Below are 24,550 nucleotides of genomic sequence, written 5' to 3'. Positions count from 1 at the left end.
TTCATATGGGTGAACCCTGTGTCCAGTTACTGCCCATCCTCTGTACTCAGAGAGCATAGCACATTCAGAGAAAACATTCTGTTATTCTGGAGAGAGTAATCAATATATCAGTCATCTCCAAGACTAGAATAAGCCTTTCAATAGGAATAGTGGGGGCAAAGAACACAACTAGTTTTAAGATGGAGTTTGATAAATTCATTAACAGGATTATATGACGGCATTGTCTGTGATAGCAGGGGTCTGGACTCGATGACTGAAGAGGTCCCTTCGAGTCCTATGTCCTCTGTTCCTAGCACTCTAGTAGCAGTAGGCATCTTTCAATCTCAAGAGTCTACGGGTATGTGCCCCTGAGAGGTGAAGAATTTACTCAGTTGGTGTTATGGCAGCCGTCACTGAAGGGACCCACTCGAGAGAGACAATCTCTGCTGTATCTGTGACGTTTAAAGGTGATGTTTTGACCCTTTGGGCTCTGCCTTCTGCGAGCTCTTTTCCCCCTGCTAAGCTGGACGGCTTCCTCTCATAACTCCGGAGACCTTTGTTAAGCTCTTGTTTCCAAAAGCTGAGGTCTTGAGTGTGATCTTCCCAGTTGTCCACATCCATGTCCATTTCTTTGAAGTATCACTTGCACACAACCTTGAAATGCAATTCTGGGCGTCCTTTGGGTCTTTTTCCAGATGCCAGTTGACCGTAGAGGATGTCCTTTGGGATGTGCCCATCATTCATTCGGCACACATGCCCAAGCCAGCGGAGGCGTCTCTGTTTGAGGAGTGTTTGCATGCTGGGTGTGCTGGCCTGCTTGAGCACCTCAGTGTTGGTGACTCTGTCCCTCCAGGGGATTCCAAAGATTCGACAAAGGCAACGCATATGAAAACTGTTGAGCCTCTTTTCCTGATGAGAGTATAAGGGCCATCTCTCACTCCCATACAAAAGTGTGCCGATAACACACGCACGATACTCACAGATCTTTGTGTGTTCTGTCAGTTTGTTATTTTGCTAGACCCTCTTGCTCAGTCTATACCAGTGGTTCTCACACTAGGGCCGCCGCTTGTTCAGGGAAAGCCCCTGGCAGGCCGGGCCGGTTTGTTTACCTGCTGCGTCCACAGGTTCGGCTGATCGCTGGATGGGAGCTTCAGGAAGCAGCAGCCAGTACGTCCCTCGGCCTGCACCATTTCGTGCAGCTCCCATTGGCCTGGAGCGGCAAACCGCGGCCACTGGGAGCTGCGATCGGCCGAACGTGCGGACGCAGCAGGTAAACAAACCGGCCCGGCCCGCCAGGGGCTTTCCCTGAACAAGCGGCGGCCCTAGTTTGAGAACCAGTGGTCTAGACATTGTTGTGGCGACTTTTCCATTGCGAACGTTGAGTTCTGTTTCAAGTGAAAAGTTGACTGCGATAGGGGATCCCAGGTATGTGAACTTATTCACCACTTCAAGTTACAAGTTAGCATAAAATGATCCTATGAAGAGAGCTTATACGTTCATTCATACTGGGTTTCATCATGAGATTATTTTATTTTATTTTTTACTTTAACTGTAAGATAAATAACTTGGCAGAAATTTGCTGAGGTTCCATTTTTAACGGTCCCTCTTTTTTTTTGCAAAGATGTGATAATTATTTCCTTGTTTTTCAGTGTCGTCATTTAAGTAGAATAATAACAAGTGTCTGTCTGACTTCAGTATATATGTATGTGTATGAAATTGCTTTATGTAGTGCTTCCTTGTATTAAATAGATTTTGTTTGAAAAGGTCAGAGCTGGTGAGACGAGCTGCCCAGCTGCAGGAACGTACCTGGCAATAAAATAACCAATGTACCTCCTTGCACTCTGCCTGCAGCCCCTTCCTCCCCCGCAATTCTTTTACATCTCTATTGACTGTATCACCTCTAAAATGCTTCTTAAAATGACTCCACTGTGTTAGTCAACTAGTATTGGCTAATGCCGTGATGTTCTCAGGGGCGGCTCCAGCCACCAGCGCAGCAAGCGCATGCCTGGGGCGGCAAGCCATGGGGGGCGGCATGCTGGTCGCCGTGAGGGCGACAGCAGCCTTCAGCGGCATGCCTGTCCCGCGGCTTCGGTGGTAATTCAGCGGCAGGTAGCCGAAGGCGCGGGACCATCAGATCACCCACAGAAACGCCGCCGAATCCGCGTACCCAGCGGACTGAAGCCACCGAAGGCCGCCTGACTGCTGTGCTTGGGGCGGCAAAAAACATAGAGCTGCCCCTGGATGTTCTGCATAAAGGGGATCCTGTTCAGGGCTGCTGCTTTGGGAAACAGCTCTCATGATTGCCATATACTGTCACCAGCAGAGAGCGCTTGGCGGAAGCAGAGGAGCGTTGAACATACCCATACATTTCTCAACCAGTTCAGCTCACCTCTTTGCATGTTTTATTCAACAAAACTTTGCACGCTGCCTAGTGTAGTGGGGTCTCCAGTCCTGACTGAGGCCTTTAGGCATTACTGCAAAACAAATATCATGTAATAATGCTGATGGGTTTACTATTTACTATAGTAAACAACAATGGTGTAGTGGTAAATAAAACTACCTCCTCCCTGCCCAGGGGCTGCAGGGACGTGCGGGCTGCTTCCGGGAGCGTCGTGGAGCCAGGGCAGGTAGGAACCTTGTTCCCCAGAATGCTGGGAGGCAGGGGGAGGAGTTGAGGGAGAGGGAGGAGTTTGTCAGCTGGGCACGCGGACGCCCTGGAGTAGCCTTGGGGACCCCCATGGGTCCATGGACCCCAGTTTGAAAACACTGCCCTATAGTGGAAACTGACCTTAACAGCTGTAGAAGCTTAGCCAGTAAATATTGTCATTTCATTCACATAGTGTTTAGAACATTATTTTTTGTAAAGTACCACACAGTCCAAGTCTGGTGCAGGACATAGGCAGGGCAGGTCACAAATCTCAACTCACTTGGTCTCCCTGCTGCCAGAAACCTTCACTAATCCCCAGTGTAGCACGCCCAATGCCACCTGCTTACCTGCTGCTGGTTCCCAACCCAAAAACTGAGGAACTAACTAGAAGAGGAGGAGGAAGGTTGGCTTGGACCATACACCGGTTGGTGTGTGAAAGCACTGGTTGGAAGCCAAAGTGGGTGGTAACTGACAGCCTGGCAGCGGTGGATAGACAGGTGGGTGTGGTGACAGTATCACACTCACCAACTAATGGTTGGAAAATATTTGACAGCAGATATATAATATATTCTGATAAAATGGACCTTCTAATTCTTGTTGATTGTTTGTGTTGGATATTTTGTGACATCGCCTTCACATTTACTGAGTTTAAACCAGCTGATTTATTTAAATTAAGGCCATTTTACACTGCTGTAGTCAAGTAAAAAGGACCTTTAAGTGGGTGTAAATATAAATCACTCCTACTTTGAGGCCCCTCCACACTGCCAGAGTGGCGAAAAGTGACCTAAGTGTGAATGGGAATCAGGCCCAGGGACCGTGGTGCTCTGCAGTTCTGTGATAGTGAAAGGAGGCTGCAGAATCACCCTGATTACAGTCTGCTCCCAGCCATAAAATAGTTCATTTAAAATTATTTCTAGCTCTTTTCTAAGACTATAAATGATTTGTGTGTGTACATTTAGTTTCTACTCTAAAATATGGCCTAGATTTTAGAACAATATATATTTTCTTTTTTCTTTCAAAATGCTTGCTACAGTTCATCCAAGATGGCCTAAAACCAGTCAAATGGTGTTGTGTCATAGAGACAAGCACCGGGTGGGAGAGGCTTTGCTGAGACATGTCCATTACAGAGGCAGTGTGAAAGTAGAACACACAGGAGCACAGGAAGGTTGCAGAGGGGATGCGCTCACTGCAGGCTAAAGAAGAAACAATAGGGGCAGGAGGGGGAGTCTGTTAATCTTTTTTTTTTTACTGTATTTCTGCCCTTTTTATAAAAAGTTTCTTCTTTAGTTCTTAATTTTATCTTTTTTATCATTTATTTCTGTTCATAGTTTTGTTAAATTAACTGTTGGACTGCAGGGAAATAAAAATAGGTTACAGAATCACCAGCTTTCTGCCATATGTTTCATAATGCCTGCTGCTGAACTGGTCCTTAAAGTGCCTGGATTCCCTTCAGTCCTGCATACTGTTGACCAGTTTACTTGCTGGGATTCCTTTCCACTGAATTTGCTGCTGCCTTGCATGCTGCCTTGAATATGATTTTTTCTGTAGTGCCTTTTAAAGACTCTGGTTCTTTCCTTACTGGGGGCATATTTATAGTAGCTTGATTTAGTTTTCCTAGTTATTGGTGACATTCCCAGTAGGATATGTTCCTTTGTCTCCTCCCTAATGTATCACAGGATACATTCCAATTTAAAAGTGGCTTTATGTGCATGCTGTTACTCTGGGATCACTTGTACTAAATCACTCTCCTGTGGATTTCCTTGCAGCTAGCTTTCTCTCATTATTCATTCAGCTCTTATGAAATATCTGCTACCACAATCCTTACTCTTTAGTAGAGACATCTTAGTATTGCCAGTATAAATATGTTTTATATTCTTCTGGCTAAATGTCTGTCTGAATTCTTTATTATATGTTAAAATAATAAAGGGGTTCCTTTTTTGAGGTGGTCTTTTTTCTTCTGCTCTAATTAAAATGTACCATGCCCATACATAAAGCTGGAAATATAGAATTGAAAGTCAACTTATTACTGGTATTTGCGAGTGTACTGTATGCATACTATGTACAGAATGCTATATATTAATATACACAATCAGATTTTTGTGCATGTGTATATTGCTCTATCTAGCTCTAGCTGTATTGCTATATGCAGGGTCACAAACATGTTTGTGTATGTTGATATCATTAATACCATTTTATATGTGCTGTCCACACAAACTGGAACCCAGACATACACCAACACTGACTTGCAAATACAGAGGTGTGTGTAAATATAATATTGTATTCCTTAGTCTGCTGTGAAACATGATTGTGTCAATGCTGGCTTCCACAGTTGGTTTTAAAAGAGAATTAGTTCATAATAATTACAAAACTAGATCTGAAGAATTTACCTAATCTGGCTTAGTAAATAAACATGTGAGAGTGCTTAGCTGGGATAAATCGAGGGACTATACATATCCTTTTATTTATTTTTTTTAACAGAATGAAAGTGCCCTTGTGAAAGAAAAGGAGCTGTCAGTCGAGCTTGCAAACATCAGGGATGAAGTTGGTAAGTAGGGCTTCGGATACTAACAATGTGAAAAATGTCCTTTCTCACATATAACAAAAGCAGTTATTCCTTGTCGTGTGGTACAAGGAAACCTGCAGAGCTGTAATAAAGCATCTTACTAAGCCCAGTGGTGAATTTTTGTGGCCTTGCAGGGAACAATAATTTTACCTTATTGTTGTTGTGGAGACAGGTTCATAACTGTACACACTGGAGCTAATCATGCATTATCTTTACTATTCACAGACGGTGATCTATAAATCTGTATCCTCTGTTCTAACAGCATCTGAACATGCCACCCAGCTTCAGATGTGGCAGTGCATGGTTAGCTAGGAATTCATTACTTTGGTTGTGTGAGTTTACACGTACTGCACTCCGGTTACAAACAGAAGAGCATCAAGATCAAAACCCAAAATCAGTGTTCTGCAAAAACTAACCCTTAGTAAATTGGTTATAATCTCTCCATGCCTGGAAAGGCAGGGACTAACTCAACTGGTGCCACTCATCCGATTTACTTTATGTACATCTGTGTGAGCACATTTCCCTTTTTTGTTCTGTTCTGAAAACTGATCAGAAAGGCAGTGACCACTAGACCACTGATTGCATCTCTAGGGAGAGGAAAATGGGCCCTACTCAGGGCCCAGACATCAGGCTGAATTCTTTGTACCTGAATCTTCCCAGCATAGATGGGGCGTGTTATGCTTGCCATAGAGCAAAAAGCAATTAACGGGATGGGGTGGGGGGGGGCAGGGACTGCTGAACATGTATCAATGAAAACATGGCTGTACAGCTTCCACACTACTCCTGCCTAATGGCAAGACTAAGGCCAAAGAGGGGAGCGGGGAGCTAAGAGCCTCATTATCTTGGTTGCATTTGATATGAAGGTTCCATTTTTAAATGGTTCATAAAGGGTTAATAAATGATCAATAGGTGTTTTATATAAATTGTTATCGAGTCCGATAGGGTAACTGATTGCTTATAACAATGGCTTATAATCATCGATAACCCATACTCCAGCATGCTTATAACATATAGTAACCATTTAGTACCCCTATATAAACAGAACCTTAATATGAAGTGTGATTATTAGCTTAATCAGGCTTGTGATTAAGCCATGTCTCCCCAGACCCTGCCATCCTGTGTCCCCCCACACCCGATTCCTTTTTAACCCACACTCTGGAGTGTCAGAGCAGGTGTGAGACACCCACTCAGTGCAGAGACTTTACTTCGGGCTAAACTTTGTCTTCTTCCATTTTTAAAACCCTTACACCACCCCTCCCTGACACTTGTGCTGGAGCTCAATAACTTGGGTTCCCTGCTGTGCCCCTCAAAGGGATTTGCATTACCCAGGCCCACGGTCGATGTAGGAATTTTCAGACTATGATAGTGCTTCGCCGCTCCATCCCCACAGAATGGTCCAGCGGGGGCCGAGATCCCATTTGCAATATCACTTTTATCTCTGTTTTCATCTCTGCTGTGTTCTCCCCTTCCCCTCCCAAAGGAATTGCCACAGTGCTTTTGCTTTTGAGGCAGGGAGGGAACATTTGAAGGGCTCTGCTCTGGCTTGAAGACCTATTCCCTGTTTTCAAGTTCTGTGCATCACTAACAGTCTGGCTTTGATCCTGCCTGTCTCTGAGTCTGAAGAGCGCACTGTAGGGAACACAAGGTTGCTGCACTCCAGTGCATTTGTGAGTGGAGGCTATGTGTAGGCGCAAAGAAGGGGCCAGATTCTGCTCCCAGTTACTCCAGCTTTATGCCAGTGTAAATCCACTGAAGTCAATAGAGATCCTTCCAGATTTACACCAGTCTTGCTGGGAGCCAAAGGTGTAAACCACTATACACAGTCTAGAGGTCGCACTGCAGCACTCTCAGTAATGCAGAATCAGGTTCTCTTTGCTTCCTGCCCTACTCACCACTATTTACCTGGCACTTATATACACACCAATAGATACCTTCGCTGTGCAGGATCCAGTCCCAGCCGAGGAACATGGGCAGCTGTTTTAGGTGCTTGTCTAAGGAAATAAAATGCACCTGAAATGGTCTCTGCTCTAGGCTCAGCTATAGCTGGGTGCAGGGATTTCCCTAGACCCTACGCTCCCCCTGAATTGCCCCAACCCCACCCCCCCAGTTTCATGCAGTGTTGCCAATTTAGTTGTTGGTTGGAAATTTGAATTGCAATTCAAACATTAAAAGCATAGACAGTATATGAGAAAATACTTGTACCTGAGAAAGCAGAATGGGTTTGAAAAGTGTGAACAAAGACTAGCTTCCTCAGACAGCTGTTATTTATGACAGTGTCGGCACATTCGTTTTGACAATGTTGGTCGACTTTATCATTTAAAATTATGATTTGTAAGCAAGGTCTGAATGAGCTCTGCCCTGACAGCTAGCGAGGAGCCAGGGGATGGGGGAAAGGCTTCAGGACCAGACTGTCTTTACATGAACACACCTACTCTGCCTAGGTATCCAGCAGACAGAGATTTGCCGCCCAACTGATCAATTTTGGCTGGTGTTGGGTTACAAGTCACTGAAGTAATAAATTTTGGGGGTCATGAAATGTTGTTATCCTTATTGTATGAGTAAAGGGCAGCAGAACTGTACTTAGCCCCCCTGAACGAGGGGGGTTTCCCTCAGTGCTTAATTTGTGCTAGGGCTGAGCCCCGTCACCTCTAGGCTTGGCAGTTCATAGCCCTGGGACCTCTGGGCTTACCGCGTCAGTCATGAAAGTAACAAACTTGCTTGAGCCTCAGCACCTCTTTCATTACAAATTAAGCACTGCTCACCCTCAACTGAATTGCACTCCCTAAGCAGGAGGTTTGGATGCCATATCCTAGTGAAGAGGGAGAGGGTGCGGCACAGGTGTTTTGCTTGGTGGAGTGGGCTCTGCCTAAGAGTCAGAGGCACTATTTGACCTGTCCCTCTCTCCTGTTTGGAGACAGAGCTGATTATGCTTCATAGAAAGTCTTTTGGTTTGTTAAGTGACCACAAGAGCTGAAATCACTGATAATCAGATCTAAGTGCTTAGACCTGCTGCAGGACAGCATTTTCTGTGGAAGAGACAGCTCAGCCTGCACTAGCAGCGAGGTTCCCCCACTGAGAGCTGAAATCACTGAGAGCTGGGTGGAACCTCAAGAGACTGACTCACAGAGATCACAGTGGCAGGTGACATGACAAACAACAGCAGCCAAAGCATTGGACTATGTTTTAGTGACCTTGCTCCAGAATGCTAGATTTGTGACGGGGAAACTTATATAAATATATATTTCCTAGTAGGCCAAGACTTTTAAAATGCATTATTTGCCAAGGTCATTATCTCACATAGTCGCTATCTCAAGACGTCATTATCTTGGGGAGTTTCTGTACTAAACTTTTTGATTATTATAATTATTTTTTATGTAAGAATAGTGTGTTGGGTCAGACCAATGGTCCATCTATCCCAGTATCCGGTCTTCTGACAGTGACTATTCCAGGTGCTTCAGAGGGAATGAATAGAACAGGAAATCATCAAATGATCCATCCCCTGGCATCCACTCACAGCTTCTAGCGAACAGAGGCTAGGAACACTCAGAGCATGGTGTTGCATTCCTGCCCATCCTGGCTAATAGCCATTGATGGACCTGTCCTCCATGAACTTATCTAGTTCTTTTTTGAACCCTCTTATAATTTTGGCCTTCACAACATCCCTGGCAAAAAGTTCCATGGGTGACTGTGCATTGTGTGAAGAAATACTTCCTTTTGTTTGTTTTAAACTTGCTGTCTATTAATTTCATTGGGTGACTCCTGGTTCTTGTGTTAAGTGAAGGAGTAAATAACACTTCCTTATTCATTTTCTTCACACTAGTCAAGATTTTATAAGCCTCTATCATATCCCCTCTTAGTCATCTCTTTTCAAAGCTGAAAAGTCCCAGTCTTTTTAATCTTTCCTCATATGGAATCTGTTCCATGCCCCTAATCATTTTTGTTGCCCTTCTCTGAACCTTTTCCAATTCCAATATATCTTTTTTGAGATGGGGTGACCAGAACTGCATGCAGTATTCAAGATGTGGGCATATCATGGATTTATATAGTAAAAGTGGAGGAGCTTGGTTTGCCAGACTGATCAGCTAAGCCAATACTGACAACCTATATGTAAAGTCTGCAAAACACCATGCCTCTGGACTGCATCAACATGCAGAAAGCCTTATAAGCCAGTTACTGTCAAAGCCAATTTTAGAAGAACTTAAGAGGCTGTTAAGAATGCTGGAGACACAACTCAGTTTATGTGAACCAACATGACTGTTGCATCATACTTTCTGTTTAAGCAAGAGATACCACACACTACAAACTGGATGCCAATGTTAAGTGCATTGTCACTTGTTAATCCTGAAGTTGGACACCGGTTTCGAACAAGACTGGAAAATGCTCGCTATCTTTCTGAAAAAACTCAGCTGACTCTCTAGAAGCATGTGGTGTAACAGTGAAAGACTCAGCAGTTGAAAAAGTGAAGAACTCACTCACCATATTCAAAATATGTGCATACGTGGCTGATGAATGCACCAATGCAAATAGGCATCAAGTATTAAGTCATTGTGTATGTTATCTTGATGTCCGTGGTAGGCCAGTAGATGCATTCTAGATGTTCAGGTTATAGAAGACACATCAGCTGCATCTGTGACATCTTAGAAGAGTTAAATGCTTGTAAATTGAACCCCAAACAGATGGCTGCTTGTGCATTTGATGGATCTACAAACTTCTCTGGAAGACATAGTGGAGTACAAGCTTTGCTCAGAGAAAAGTGTAACCCTAATCTCTCCTATACACACCGCAGAGGCCATGTACTCCAGCTAGCACTACTACAAGCTGCAGAATCTTCAAAAGACATTAAAACATCATACATTTAATGGCTTTTTTATACTCTTTTTTTCTGCAAGAGTCCAAAAGGACTGAACATCTTGGAAACAAATAGAAGATATACTGGGATTGAAGTTCAAATTAGTCCAACCTGGGAAAACCTGCTGGCTTTCTCATGAGCAATTCTTGGCTGTTGTCTTAAAATTACTGCAGCCATTACTACTTGCTTTGGAAAGTATCCACCAAGATAGGACAGATCTAAGTAGTGATGCTGGTGGACTACCTTTGTTACTAAGTTCAGAGAAGACTATTGCCATTCTCTCTCTTGTAAGCAGGGCCGGCTCCAGGCACCAGCCCAGCAAGCAGGTGCTTGGGGCGGCCAAGGGGAAGGGGCGACACGTCGGGCTCTTCGGCGGCAATTCGGAAGCAGGTCCCTCTCGGAGGGAAGGTCCAGCCGCTGAATTGCCGCCGAAGAAGATTGCGATCGCGGGCTTTTTTTTTTTTCCCCACCGCTTGGGGCGGCAAAAACCCTGGAGTCAGCCCTGCTTGTAAGTCTACTGTTGAAACCACTTGGGTCATTAAACAATGTCATCCAGGCATCTGCTACAACAGTAGTAGATCTTTGTCCAGCAATAGAAGCTACTGTTGGATCTATCAGAGATATCTATTGAAAATGTACTGGAAGAAGCAAAGACTTCAGTCCAGAAGTTGACTAATGAAGGTACATATATTGACTCCTTAAGTGAAGAGGACAAGAAGTGTTTGTTAAGCCAGCTGAAAAAGTACACAGATTTGATTCTTACAAATCTACTATAGCGATTTCTGGATTCTACTCAACTTCCATGTAGCTTTTACAGATGCCTGTCTTATAAAACACTATAGTTGAGTGGAGTGAGGCATGACCAGCAATAGGGCTGCTATGTGATCAGAACAGAATAGAGAATTTTGAACACAGAGTGGAATAGCATATGATGAACGAATAAAGATTTAACTTCAACTTCTTTATCATCACTAGTGGTTCGACTCAATCTTTGTGCTATGTTTCCTGGGATGAAAGAAGTAGGAATTCATCTCTTGTTGTGACTCTTCATCCCAGTCACAACAGCTACAGTTGAGCGTTCTTTTTCCTCATTGAATAGAGGGCATCACAAAGGTGGCTTTAGGGCAGTGCACTGATCTTGTCCCCTGTGTGAGATAGAGCAGTGTGAAGAGTGAGCTAACTTGCACTGGCTGCCAAAGGTCAAAAGGGACCAACTTAGAAGCCAGGAATCAATAGGGCACAGGACCCCCTTAACCCAGACCAGACCAGACCTCTTACTACGACATTGGCTCCATGCCACTGGAGGGTTCCCCTTACACTGGGATAATCCTCCCAGGGTCAGCTAGAAGTCTACAGGGTCCCTTTGTGTCAGTAGGTCAACACAAAATGGCTGCAGTACAGCTAAGGATCTGGGCCAGGGGTCGGCAACCTTTCAGCAGTGGTGTGCCGAGTCTTCATGTATACACTCTAATTTAAGGCTTTGTGTGCTGGTAATACATTTTAACGTTTTTTAGAAGGTCTCTCTATAAGTCTATAATATATAACAAACTACTGCTATATGTAAACAAGGTTTTCAAAATGTTTCAGAAGCTTTATTTAAAATTAAATTAAAATGCAGATCTTATTAGTTTAGTGTGATCCTTGCCCTTGCTTTTCCTTGCTGAGTTTTCCAATATCTGGCACGTATTTGGATACTTTAAGCTGCACACAGGCTTCTGAGTGATCAGTTTTTAACCAGCTGGCAGGAGGTCAGCGGCTGGAACCCCAGATCGGCAGCTGAGGTGAGTGGAGCTGGCGGTTGGTAGGGCTGAGCAGGGCTGGAAGCCTGGACCCTGTCTGGCAGGGGGCCTGTGCTGGAACTCCAACCGGAAGCAAGGTGAGTGGGGCTGTGGTGGGGACCCCAGCTGGCAAGGGGCCAGCAGCTGGAACCCCAGAGCGGCGGCGGGCTGAGCAGTTGGGTGTTGAGGAGGCCTGAGGCAGTACAACAGAGTTCTGAACTGTGGATTTTTAGTTTTTATTAAAAATACCCGTAAAAAGTCAGGAGGAAGGAAATCTTGGTAGGATACTTTCAAGACATGGATTGAAGGGCGAACATGTGCAGGTATTTCACGAGGGCAGAGTATTAAAAGAACTGATCAGCAGGGCACGTTTTGGTATATATTCATCCATATGAAATATGAACTTTTCTGCTTTTTAATAGGTTTTTAAGGAAGACATGTTTTACAATAACCTGACTTATTTAATATTTTTTCTTCATTAAAAATCTGTTCTACACAACTTATTTTTAGCCTTTTCTTCAATAAAAGAAAAGAATTTGTGTTTTAAATCCGTGGGCCAGGGGAATGGTGAGTGCAAAAATTTATGATCTCTCTTCACTTTAGCACAATCTTTCAGTTGTTGTTGTTGTTGTTAATAGTAGTGATGCAAAACAGGAGCTGCATATATCTTAATGAAGAAGAAATGCATAAACTCCTTATCTCGGCATGTGTAACTCGGGGAGCAGGAAGGAAAGGTGTGACACTTTGCAGGGTTAACCAAGGTATTTGGGGTGAATCACTATCACCTGCTTGCAGCGGGAGGGAGCCTTGTCTATGCCAACTGGGGAAATTCTCCCCAGCTACTAGCTGCTGGCAGCACAAATATGCCATTCTGGGCTTCACAAGCCCCACTTTTTCCCTCTGCAGGTTAGCTACACACCCCACTTTGTTACACTCAAGTGCCCAGTCCCTTGTCTTCTGGACACATGCAGTGTGACCATTCCGCTGCCTCTGTGGAAGGAGTGCAATCCAATTTACTGGCTTCACCACTGTTCAGCACATCTTTATATTACATATGGGCTTAGCACCAAGCACTTTGAAGTATCTATAGTAAAACCAAATTGAAGTGTATTTAACAGAGCTTGAGTAAAGATTCAAACGAAAGCAAGTACAAGGATTTTGAAACAATAAGGTTACAGGTAAAAGAAAAACATCCAATTCAATCTGTAGCCTATACTTATTCACTAGTTACTTTCTTGACCCAATGGTCAGTCCCTGTAGTGCTTGCCCAGTCCAGAATGCTGAGATCCACCTTTCATGAGACGCCCCAACTGGCAGTGTCTTCCCCATAATGGATAACACCTTGTGCCCTTTCTCATGCTCTTATAACAATTACAGACTATTGTCTCTTAGCCCAAAGGGGTCCCCTATTCAAAGACTTTTCTCTGGGTTCTTTTGTCTTTGTAAACACTGATGTCTGCATCTTCCCCAGACTGTGAACACAGGGCTGGGCTGAATCGAGGATGCTGATTGTTCTCAGTGTTGATTGAGTCAGTTCAGAGACCTGCTTTACCTCCAGTGACAAGTTTCACTTCACCAGTTTTGAAACCTACTATCCTACATTTTTCTTATCTCTTAAACTCTTTCCCACAGAAACATTGTGCAATAACCATGACAATTAGTGAGTTCTTAGCTTTCAGCAGAGACTGCACACAACTCTCTTCAGTGAAATATTGAGAAGAGAAGCTAGTCGGACGCAGGTGTAATATGCCCACCTGGGCAGGCCTGGGCATTTCTGTGTCACAAAAGGTTATTTTGATCTCATATTTGTCTGTTTTTTTTATTGCCAACATTTAAGCAAACAAAGGAATGAATCATCATAGGCTATAGCCCATCATAGGCTAGAATCAGGGCCGGCTCCAGGCACCAGCATTCCAAGCTGGTGCTTGGGGCGGCATTCTGCAAGGGGCGGCAGTCCCCCTTGTTTTGCCCCCAAGCAGCACGCCGAATTGCTGCTGCAGGCGGGGGGGGGGGCGGTCCATGTGCCCTTAGGGTTGCAGGCACATTTCCGCGGCGGCGGCAATTCGGCAGCAATAGCTTCTATGTTTAGCTGTCTGGGGCGGCTTCAGCTAAACATAGAAGGTGCCGCCGAATTGCCGCCACCGTGGAAATGCACCTGCCGCCCTAAGGGCACACGGACTGCCCCCGCCGCCCAGGGCGGCAATTTGGCACGCTGCTTGGGGCGGCGAAAACTGTAGAGCCGGGAATGGCTAGAATGGTAGGTAAAAGCTCCATGGCAGGGATTTGGGGAAAACATACAATGCATACCTAACTCTTGGATATTCTGAATACAAAGCGTTCTGTCTGAATAAAAAGGAATATCTCCCAGTCACTTAAAAATAATGAAGTACAGGCTGGTTAATCAGTTTGTACATTTGTCAGCAGTTCATGAATTCCCATAAAAATAATAATAATTTAAGGCTTTCAAACATATAAACATCTGAATAAACCAATGTACCAAGCCCAGACTAGACAGGTTTGATTGGGATCATTTTCTGGAGTAAAAACATTTTATGTCTCATGTTATAGCTTATGTTGTAGCTCAAGTTTACTGCTATAGGGCTCGATCATGTGAGGGTCTGAGTGACACAGCTGCCATTTTCTTCAGTGGGAGTTGGTGATAGGCCTTGTATAATCAACGGAGTAAAATAACAAAACTTAATCCTAATTTCAGAGCATTTAACATCTTGGTTTCAAAGAAACCTTATTTGGCAAATGTAACCCTTACTGCTAAAGTATCAGCAGTTATAAGACTCTTAAATCTGCCATTAGAGTGAAATAGGAAAGTACATTTCCAGTCCTGGTACTCATGGGGGATGCATGGATACCCAGTGCTATAAACACTGAGGAATTTGTGTTACCTTATAAAAGCAAGATCTGCCCACACATTATGCCAGAAATGCGAGTGCTCTTAACACATTACACACAGTCGGTGCCAGAACTAGAAGCCGATTCTCATAAGTGTTAAACATATGCACTTTCAGTCGTTCCTGAGAAGCCATTGAAGCTGAAAAAAGGCCTTATCCTGGAAGATGTTGAATACCCTCAGTTCCCCTTCAGATCAATGGGAGATAAGGCCATTCCAAACCGTGTTGGATCTGGTTTAAAAATGATCAAAATAATCCATTAGTTTGCAACAAATAAAGTATTATAGAGAGAGGGACATGTAAATAGCTAGATATTTAGTTAAACAGGAAATACATCCTGAAATAGATGTATCCAGATCATCCGAATTTACAGGTGTTTAAAAACACTTGTACTAATACCGCTACAGATGTCTATGGGACAAATCTTGCAATCCTTATTCACAAAAATCCCATCAAAGTCTGAGAAATAAGGCCTGCAGGATTTTTCTGTTTATCTACAACACTAAGTCAGAAATAAGGTTAAGGAAAAGAGAGCCCATATGTAATATAAAGATATGTGGATCATAATCTCTAAACAATGATTGTAGAGACAGTCCTCTGATCAGAAACAGACAAACTGTGAGGGAGACAAGGTGGGTGAGATAATAATATATCTTTTATTGGCCCAGCTTCTGTTGGTGAGAGAGACAAGCTTTCGAGCAGCTAGCCAGAGCTCTTCTTCAGGTCTGGAAAAGGTACTCAGAACTCACAGCTAAACACAAGGTGAAACAGATTGTTTAGCATAAATAGTTAACAGATATTGTAAGAGACCATTGAAGGTGAAATGGCCAGTTAGCATCATTGCAATCATATGACAAAAAATTGTGGGGGGTTAGTGGGTTACAGATTGTTGTAATAAGCCATAAATCCAGGGTCTTTTTTAAAAACAGGATTTTTAGTGTCTAGCAAAGTTATGAATTTAAACTCCCAGGCTCTTCTTTTGAAGTGTTGCACACGTTTCCTTTGAGGATGGGAACTGAGAGGTCAGATATAGAGTGATAGTTTTGTGAAAACTGTTTGCCCTTGGATAATAGGGTGTTTTTGTCTTTTATCATTTTCCTTTGTGACTTCATGTGAGAACGTAGTGATTGTCTGGTTTCACCCACATAGTTTTTATTTATTTAATTCACTGGATAAGACATACCGCATATTGTGATAGACATCTGCATGGATAGGGTTGCCAATTTTGGTTGCACATAATCATGGAGTTTCATCACATGATATAATCTTTAATTAAAGACTGGAGACTCCAGGACAATCCTGGAGGGCTGGCAACCCAACCCATGGATCTTGAAAGGTGTGTTGGGTGGGGGGTGGGGGTTGATCATCATAACAGTGGGGATATGACTGCAGGTTTTGCATCTGTTGTTCTGTCAGGGGCTGGTGCTGCTTTGAGTTGGCCTATGAGGAGCTTGCTTCTGATGATGAGCTTGGAGAGGTTGAGGGTATTGTTTAAAGGCCAAAAGAAGAGGGTTCGGAAAAACTTCTTTCAGGACGGGGTCCCCATCGAGTATAGATTGTAATTGTTTAATGATACCCTATAAGGGTTCCAGTGTGATGTCGTAGGTGATAACTAGGGGTGTGCGATCAGAGATTTTTGGGTTTGGGTTTTTTTTTTTTCATATTGAAGCAGATTCTCTCGGAGTATTTGGGTGATAAAAACACCATATCTCCCAACCAACCCAGCTACAACAGAACTGCAACCAGGTCAACTATATGAGTGGTTACACTGGCATCAGCCCTCAGTTTCACAGTCCCCTTGAACATAAAGGCTGAATATAAAAATACATTACTCAGTTAAGTTTTATGCGAGAGGCGCAGGAGTGACATTCCATTGGTGACATTTAGCTTTTCCTTGCATTGTGAACTGGGCCTGAAATACATTTTGATTGTCTGTTGCACACAATAGTCTATAGGTCATTCACCAAGGGAAATAACATCAGCTTGGTGCTAGGAAAGCTGTGGAGCAGTGATGTCAACTCTGTGATTTAACTTGGAGCAGGTTGTCATCCTAGTAAATGTCATTTCATATCAAAGTCCCTTCCAGCCTGGAAAGTACAAGTGAAATATCCACAGGGGAAAAATCCAACCTGAAATCCTCTTGATGAGATGTAGATTTTGTTTTGTTACCATGTTAGTGACTGTTGCAATTTCCAGGAGCTACTAAGTTTCTGAATTTTTGCATTAGTTTGGGCACATATGGACTGGCTGTTTGTTACCAATAAACACAGACTTCATCCTGACATTGGCCTTGTGCCGTTGAACCATATGCGTTGTGCTTTGGACTCTCTTCTGAAGCTTTTTACTATAAAATGAAGCCCATGTCTGTTTCCAAAAGTGGGGGCTAGGGCATTCATTTTCATAGTGAAGAACTGACTGTTAAATATGGCTTAACAGACCAACCCATGAGCAAGGCCATTCTGGCCATAAATCACTGGTTATTATTATCTTCTTCTCATTAAATATACGTAGGGCCCCATTGTGAGTTTCATGCCAGGACCCAGGCTGCACCAGGAGCCCCTGGGAATAATTCTCAGACAGAATTCTTCCTGGAGACTCCCAGGGAGCACATGATACAGCAGCAGCTCTGCCACCCCTTCAGTGGGTGCCACGTGGATGCTCCTCTCCATGCCCAGAAAGCTCTGGTAACCAGTGCAAATTAAATAAGAGAGATGGCCCCACCCTACCCTCTGAGCTACCCAGGGCCGCCAAGAGTGGGTTCGGGCCCCGGTGAAAACATTTTTTCGGGCTCCCCAGCAAGAGCGGACTGGCTAAACAAGGCCGACGAAGCCAGGCCCCGGGCCCCCTTCCAGACCTCCGGGCCCCGGTAATTTGTATTGGCTCCCTCCCCTTCTCGTTGGCCCTGGAGCTACCTCTCTAGGTTAGTTAGCACCTGCAGGAGTAGTAGTGGAGAGAAGTGCCTGTATTCTGCAGTAGTTTTGTATCTGGACAGTAGGATTGTGTCTGGAGCCTACAGAGAGGCACAAGAGAATGAAGAGGAGGACTCCTTGTGTCCTCTGCACTTTCTTCTTCATAATATGCCCCAAGCTCTAACCAAATCACAGATGGTTCTTTTTAAATACACCTCTACCCTGATATAACACTGTCCTCGGGAGCCAAAAAAAAATCTTACCGCGTTATAGGTGAAACCGCGTTATATTGAACTTGCTTTGATCCGCCGGAGCGTGCAGCCCCACCTGCCTGGAGTGTTGCTTTACTGGGTTATATCTGAATTCGTGTTATATCGGGTTGCGTTATATCGGGGTAGAGGTGTAATAAGTGTCAGATCAGTCCCTGGTGAACTTCCAATAATGCTGGTCCAAATTATTTCCACTTAATGTTAACTAGGAATCCTTTTTCATTGCCTGAAAAGCCAAGATGTGACAACAAGGAAAATGCAGAAATGTGGGGCCATATGTAGGGTAACACATGCTAAATAAGGACCTTATTTAAAAGGGGTTTTGATCTGATAATGCTATATGCTCAAGAAGAGATCCAGAAAAATCAAAGAGCATAATTTTGATCTCAGTTCTATTGCTCCTACTTCACACAAAGATCCAACAATATTTTAAAGTTATGGAGTGTGGATCTTTTAAAGGGCAGAATAGAGCTCATAAATTAAAATTCTCATGTTACCTGTTGTATTTAATCTGTCTGCCTACCTCACCTAATCTATATCTGTAGATATCTAATCTAAAAGGTCACATTCTCAGCTTGTGTAAATCACTATACCACCACTGACTTGCTCCATCTGAGGAACATTATATTTTTTAATTTGCCATCTGTCACCGTGACAGTGAAGCTCTGGGGTTTCAGGCATTTATTTCACATTGCTACTGCATTTGTGTTGCAATTTCTTTATGTTAAGAAAAGCAAAAGCTCAGTGTAACAATACCAGTGACTCACTAGCTGATAGCAAGATCCATTATCATAAGAACGGCCATACTGGGTCAGACCAAAGGTCCATCTAGCCCAGTACGCTGACTTCCAACAGTGGCCAATGCCAGGTGCCCTAGAGGGAATGAACAGAACAGGTAATCATCAAGTGATCCATAGAATCATAGAATATCAGGGTTGGAAGGGACCTCAGGATGTCATATAGTCCAACCCCCTGCTCAAAGCAGCACCAATCCCCAACTAAATCATCCCAGCCAGGGCTTTGTCAAGCCTGACCTTAAAAACCTCTAAGGAAGGAGATTCCACTACCTCCCTCGGTAACCCATTCCAGTGTTTCACCACCCTCCTGGTGAAAACGTTTTTCCTAATATCCAACCTAAACCTCCCCCACTGCAACTTGAGACCATTACTCTTGTTCTGTCATCTGCTACCACTGAGAACAGTCTAGATCCATCCTCTTTGGAACTCCCTTTCAGGTAGTTGAAAGCAGCTATCAAATCCCCCCTCATTCTTCTCTTCTGCAGACTAAACAATCCCAGTTCCCACAGCTTCTCCTCATAAGTCATGTGCTCCAGCCCCCTAATCATTTTTGTTGCCCTCTGCTGGACTCTTTCCAATTTTTCCACATCCTTCTTGTAGTTTGGGGCCCAAAACTGGACACAGTACTCCAGATGAGGCCTCACCAATGTCGAATAGAGGGGAATGATCACGTCCCTTGATCTGCTGGCAGTGCCCCTACTTATACAGCCCAAAACGCCGTTAGCCTTCTTGGCAACAAGGGCACACTGCCGACTCATATCCAGCTTCTTGTCCACTGTAACCCCTAGGTCCTTTTCTGCAGAACTGCCGCCTAGCCGTTTGGTCCCTAGTCTGTAGCAGTGCATGGGATTCTTCCGTCCCAAGTGCAGGACTCTGCACTTGTCCTTGTTGAACCTCAGCAGATTTCTTTTGGCCCAATCCTCTAATTTGTCTAGGTCCCTCTGTATCCTATCCTTGCCCTCCAGTGTTATCTACCACTCCTCCCAGTTTAGTGTCATCTGCAAACTTGCTGAGAATGCAGTCCACGCCATCCTCCAGATCATTAATGAAAATATTGAACAAAACCAGCCCCAGGCTGACCCTTCGGGCACTCTGCTTGAAACTGGCTGCCAACTAGACATGGAGCCATTGATCACTACCCGTTGAGCCTGACGATCTAGCCAGCTTTCTGTCCACCTTATAGTCTATTCATCCAGCCCATACTTCTTTAACTTGCCGGCAAGAATACTGTGGGAGACCATATCAAAAGCTTAGCTAAAGTCAAGGAATAACACGCCCACTGCTTTCCCCTCATCCACAGGGCCAGTTGTCTCCTCATAGAAGGCAATTAGGTTAGTCAGGCATGACTTGCCCTTGGTGAATCCATGCTGACTGCTCCTGATCACTTTCCTCTCCTCTAAGTGCTTCAGAATTGATTCCTTGAGGACCTGCTCCATGATTTTTCCAGGGACTGAGGTGAGGCTGACTGGCCTGTAGTTCCCCGGATCCTCCTTCATCCCTTTTTTAAAGATGGACACTACATTAGTCTTTTCCCAGTCATCCGGGACCTCCCCTAATCGCCATGAGTCTTCAAAGATAACGGCCAATGGCTCTGCAATCATATCCGCCAACTCCTTTAGCACTCTTGGATGCAGTGCATCCGGCCCCATGGACTTGTGCTTGTCCAGCTTTTCTAAATAGTCCTGAACCACTTCTTTCTCCACGGAGGGCTGGTCACCTCCTCCCCATGCTGTGCTGCCCAGTGCAGTAGTCTGGGAGCTGACCTTGTTCGTGAAGACAGAGGCAAAAAAAGCATTGAGTACATTAGCTTTTTCCACATCCTCTGTCACTAGGTTGCCTCCCTCATTCAGTAAGGGGCCCACACTTTCCTTGACTTTATTCTTGTTGCTAACATACCTGATGAAACCCTTCTTGTTACTCTTAACATCTCTTGCTAGCTGCAACTCCAAGTGTGATTTGGCCTTCCTGATTTCACTCCTGCATTCCTGAGCAATATTTTTATACTCCTCCCTGGTCATTTGTCCAGTCATCCCCTACTTGTAAGCTTCTTTTTTGTGTTTAAGATAAGCATGGCATACATCACCCATTAGCAAAATTAGTGGGATTTCTATTCAGACCTCTACAATTGCTTTGTATTTGAGGGATTTTGTTACCTTTTTTATTGTGTTGGTTTATGGTTTGTGTTTGAGAGTTCCTTTCTTCTAGTTCAAAAAGTGTATTTCGTTGCCTAGGCCTGTGTGTTGTGCAATTTCATTAAAGAGATTGCAGAAGGACAGGTTTCATTATAATTCCAATATAAAGCTTTTGTATAGAATCATAGAATCATAGAACTTAAGATCAGAAGGGACCATTATGATCATCTAGTCTGACCTCCCGCAAAATGCAGGCCACAAAGGCTGACCCACCCACTCCTGAAATAATTCTCTCCCTTGACTCAGCTGTTGAAGTCCCAAATCCTGATTTAAAGACTTCAAGTAGCAGATAATCCTCCAGCAAGCGACCCCTGCCCCATGCTGCGGAGGAAGGCGAAAAACCTCCAGGGCCACTGCCAATCTACCCTGGAGGAAAATTCCTTCCCGGCCCCAAATATGGCGATCAGCTGAACCCCGAGCATGCGGGCAAGACTCTCCAGCTCATTAACTTCCACAAGTTCCATTCCATGCTGTCAGCACCCTCCAAAGGGGTCCCAGGGCTCAGAGGTAGGTGGCAAGCATGGCAGCCTGGCTCCTGATCAGCCATGGTGCTGTGGAAGAGGAGAGTCCAAAGAGTAGTGCAGAGGGGCAGATCACCTGTGTAGCTGCTTCAAGATCCATGAATCTTAGAACATCAATGCCTTTGGGCCCTACTGAAGTCAGTAGGAAGATTCCCAGGGACTTCACCGGGAGCTGAATTATACCTGGTAGGGCCATGCCTCCAGGCCTCTCTGCAATTGCCATCCCACCAGCAAGACTAGGCCTCAGGAATTCAGGAAGTACAAACACACACATTTCCCTGGATCACTTTCCCCTTCCCATGGTTCTTCTGCAGGTAGGAATGAGGGGAGTTTGTGGAATCCTCATCATTGCAGGATTTTAAGAGCAGGTTAGACACAAACTTGTCAGGGATGGTCTAGGTTTACTTGGTTGTGCCTCATTGCAAGGGGCTGGATTGATGACTTCTCACAGTCCTGTCCAGCTCTACATTTCTATGACTCTATGAATGATGAGGGGATTTCTAGAATACATAAACTAAACACATGCCTCTTGGTGGAGTCTTCAATATTGGGCTGAATACATTGGATATAGTCTGTCTCTTGAGATTATTAGTACTTTCTGCTTCCAGATGGACTGGAAATCCCACATTAAAAGCCCTTTATCCTGATGTTTCAGTACTTATGCTTATGGTCCCAGCCAGACCAAGAGCTGCAAAGGTTCATGGAAAAGGGTGGGGGGGATTCAAACCAGGCTAATTGACATTTTTCAAACCTCAAACATTGTTTGGTTGGGGAGTTTGGAAAAGATCCTGGTTAGGTCTTACTTTATCCAAACCTCAAATGAGACTGTGTTTATTGTTTATTAATCTTTGCCCTAATCCATTTTAAAGTGTCTCTTTAAAAATAAAAAATATCTGACACCATTGCTGTAACTAAGGCTACGTCTGTACTGGACACCACATGTGGTGTCGTGTAGGATATGGGTAGCTACGCGCCTCAGTGAAAAGAAGGCTTTGTCCACACTGAAAGTGAAAGGCTCTGGCAGGGGGAAGGCAGCGGGGAAAGGTTCTGGCATCTCCCTGCGGTAGGGAAAGGCTCCAGCAATGTAGATGGGGAGGCACAGCTTGGGTGAGTAGAGAGCCGTGTAGGATATGTACCCAGGTACACACCCACAGGGTTCAGGCACATCTTTATTCTACTCACCTAAGCCGTGTCTCACAATCTACAGTGCTGTTTATAGCCGTGTTTGTACTGTATGTACTCTACAGGCCGCTGAAAGTAGTGCACAGTGTAGATGTACCTTATTTGACAAACTAGTGCTACCATGGCAGCTTCTGCATGAAGAATGAGCTCAGACTGATGACATAGCAAAAAGGAGAAAAGAGCATGAACAGTGATAAAAGTAGTAACCACTGGTTTTGGCAAGTAAGCTGAGTGAATGTGACATGGAAATTATAGAGCAAGTGTGTTTATGAAACAATATGAGCCTTGTTCACAGAGAATTGCAACAGCATCCACCATTCTAATTTATGCCATTATTTTGGTCAGCAATCTCGAGATTTGAAATGGGAAGGTAGGATGGGTAACTAAATTGGTGCAGCCAGTCTCATCAGAAGCTGCTGCTTCTTCCAAACAAGCTATGCCTATGGGTGGAAGATCTCAGAGGAATGCCATAATACAGTTCAAAACACGTTTCCTTGCTTCACTAATTTTTTTCTAACTTTAAATTTCCTGTTGATTTCAATCTTCCCCTACTTGAGAGATTTCAAAAAAGTTAGCAAGCTTGCTCTCTCCGTGGGTTCTATCCAACTTCACTCAGCTTGAACCCAGACATGGATTTTGAAACTCTCCAGTGGTGCAGATGGATGAAGAAAACAAAGAACCATCCACACCACTGACATACTGAGAGCTCTACGTGTATGCTCCTACAGCCAAATTCAGGCCTGGTGGAAGCAGGTTAAACTTCATTGACTTCACCAGCACTTCTGTTGGAGTTGCACCCAGTTACACCAGTTCTGATATGGCCCACCAACTCAGAGGAATAATAATAACGATGAATCATCAGAGTGTAAATCCCACCATCACTTGTTGCCTTAAATGTTGCTCTTACATTTATATTCTCTAGGTCCATGAAACACACAAACCACTTAATACAAAAACAACTTTAAAAAATGGGCATTTATTTCTTCAAGATCTTCTTTTTATATGTGATTTGTTGCTGAACCAGTTTACTTTCTTTCCAGGCTCCAATTTTTTTATGTAGATAGAATGATTTTTAACTGTGTTTCAACAGAGAGCAGTGGAAATCCACTTCTTTCCTATTAATTATTGTTAGACAAAGCATAAAATTGCAATCAGAAAACAGAAATACAAATTATGACATCAGAAAGCTAGACTCATATTCTAGATCCAGAGTAACACCTATGACAGCAATAGAATTGCCTTCCCTAAGGCAACGCATAATGCTTTGTTAAATCTGTATTGTGAGTTGAAGTGTTTGTGTGTGCGTGTCTGTGGTAATCATTTCTGTATCTTTGTTATTATTTGTTTAATACAAATAGTACTGTGGTGGTGCCCAGGAGCTCCAGTCATGGACCAGGAGTCGACTGTGCTGGGACCAGTACAAATACAGACCAAAAAGATGGTCCCTGCCCCATAAAGATTACGATCTCAGACTTTACCAATTGTGCTTTCTTCTCTCCACAGCCCTCAACACAGCAAGATGTGAGAAATTACAAAAAGAGAAGGAGGAACTGGAGAGAAGATTTGAGGAGGAGGTTAGGAAGCTGCATTGGCAACAGCAAGAAGAGCTGCGTGCCCTTGAAGAGAGGTTGCAGTTACAGTACAGGGGCAAAATGGACCTCTTGCAAGAGGAACACAGACTTCAACTTGTGAGGATCAAGTGTCAGCACCAGGAACAGGTCAGCCATAAGTTATTCATGTTGGGGGGATAGAAAAATGCAATTACAGTGCAGGTTACTGTCCAGCTGAATGTTGTGACCTTCTCCAGTATGAAGACATTGTAACAAGCTGATTAACTAGTAGAAGATCCAATTTTCTTACCCTTCCTAGTCTAAAGAAAAGCACATACTTCTGACTGTACAATGCCTTTCATTCACACATCCTAAAGTGCTTTACAAATAACTCACTTGAGCGGTACC

At 44.0% G+C, this 24,550-nt stretch overlaps 1 protein-coding gene across 2 annotated transcripts in view; it reads left to right on the top strand.

Moving 5' to 3' along the window:
- Positions 1 to 24,550, top strand: part of MTUS2 (microtubule associated scaffold protein 2) — a 302,992-nt gene that overhangs the window by 249,802 nt on the left and 28,640 nt on the right. For both annotated transcript variants that reach the window (XM_044982069.1, XM_044982076.1), the window contains exons 7-8: positions 5,105 to 5,171; positions 24,096 to 24,310. In XM_044982069.1, coding sequence (XP_044838004.1) covers positions 5,105 to 5,171; positions 24,096 to 24,310 — 282 coding nt within the window. The remainder of the gene's footprint in view (positions 1 to 5,104; positions 5,172 to 24,095; positions 24,311 to 24,550) is intronic.

This window comes from Mauremys mutica, chromosome 1 (assembly GCF_020497125.1).
Source record: "Mauremys mutica isolate MM-2020 ecotype Southern chromosome 1, ASM2049712v1, whole genome shotgun sequence".
NCBI lineage: Eukaryota > Metazoa > Chordata > Testudines > Geoemydidae > Mauremys > Mauremys mutica.
The sequence above is the reverse complement of the archived record's forward strand: the minus strand, read 5'-3'. Positions and strand labels throughout refer to the sequence as shown.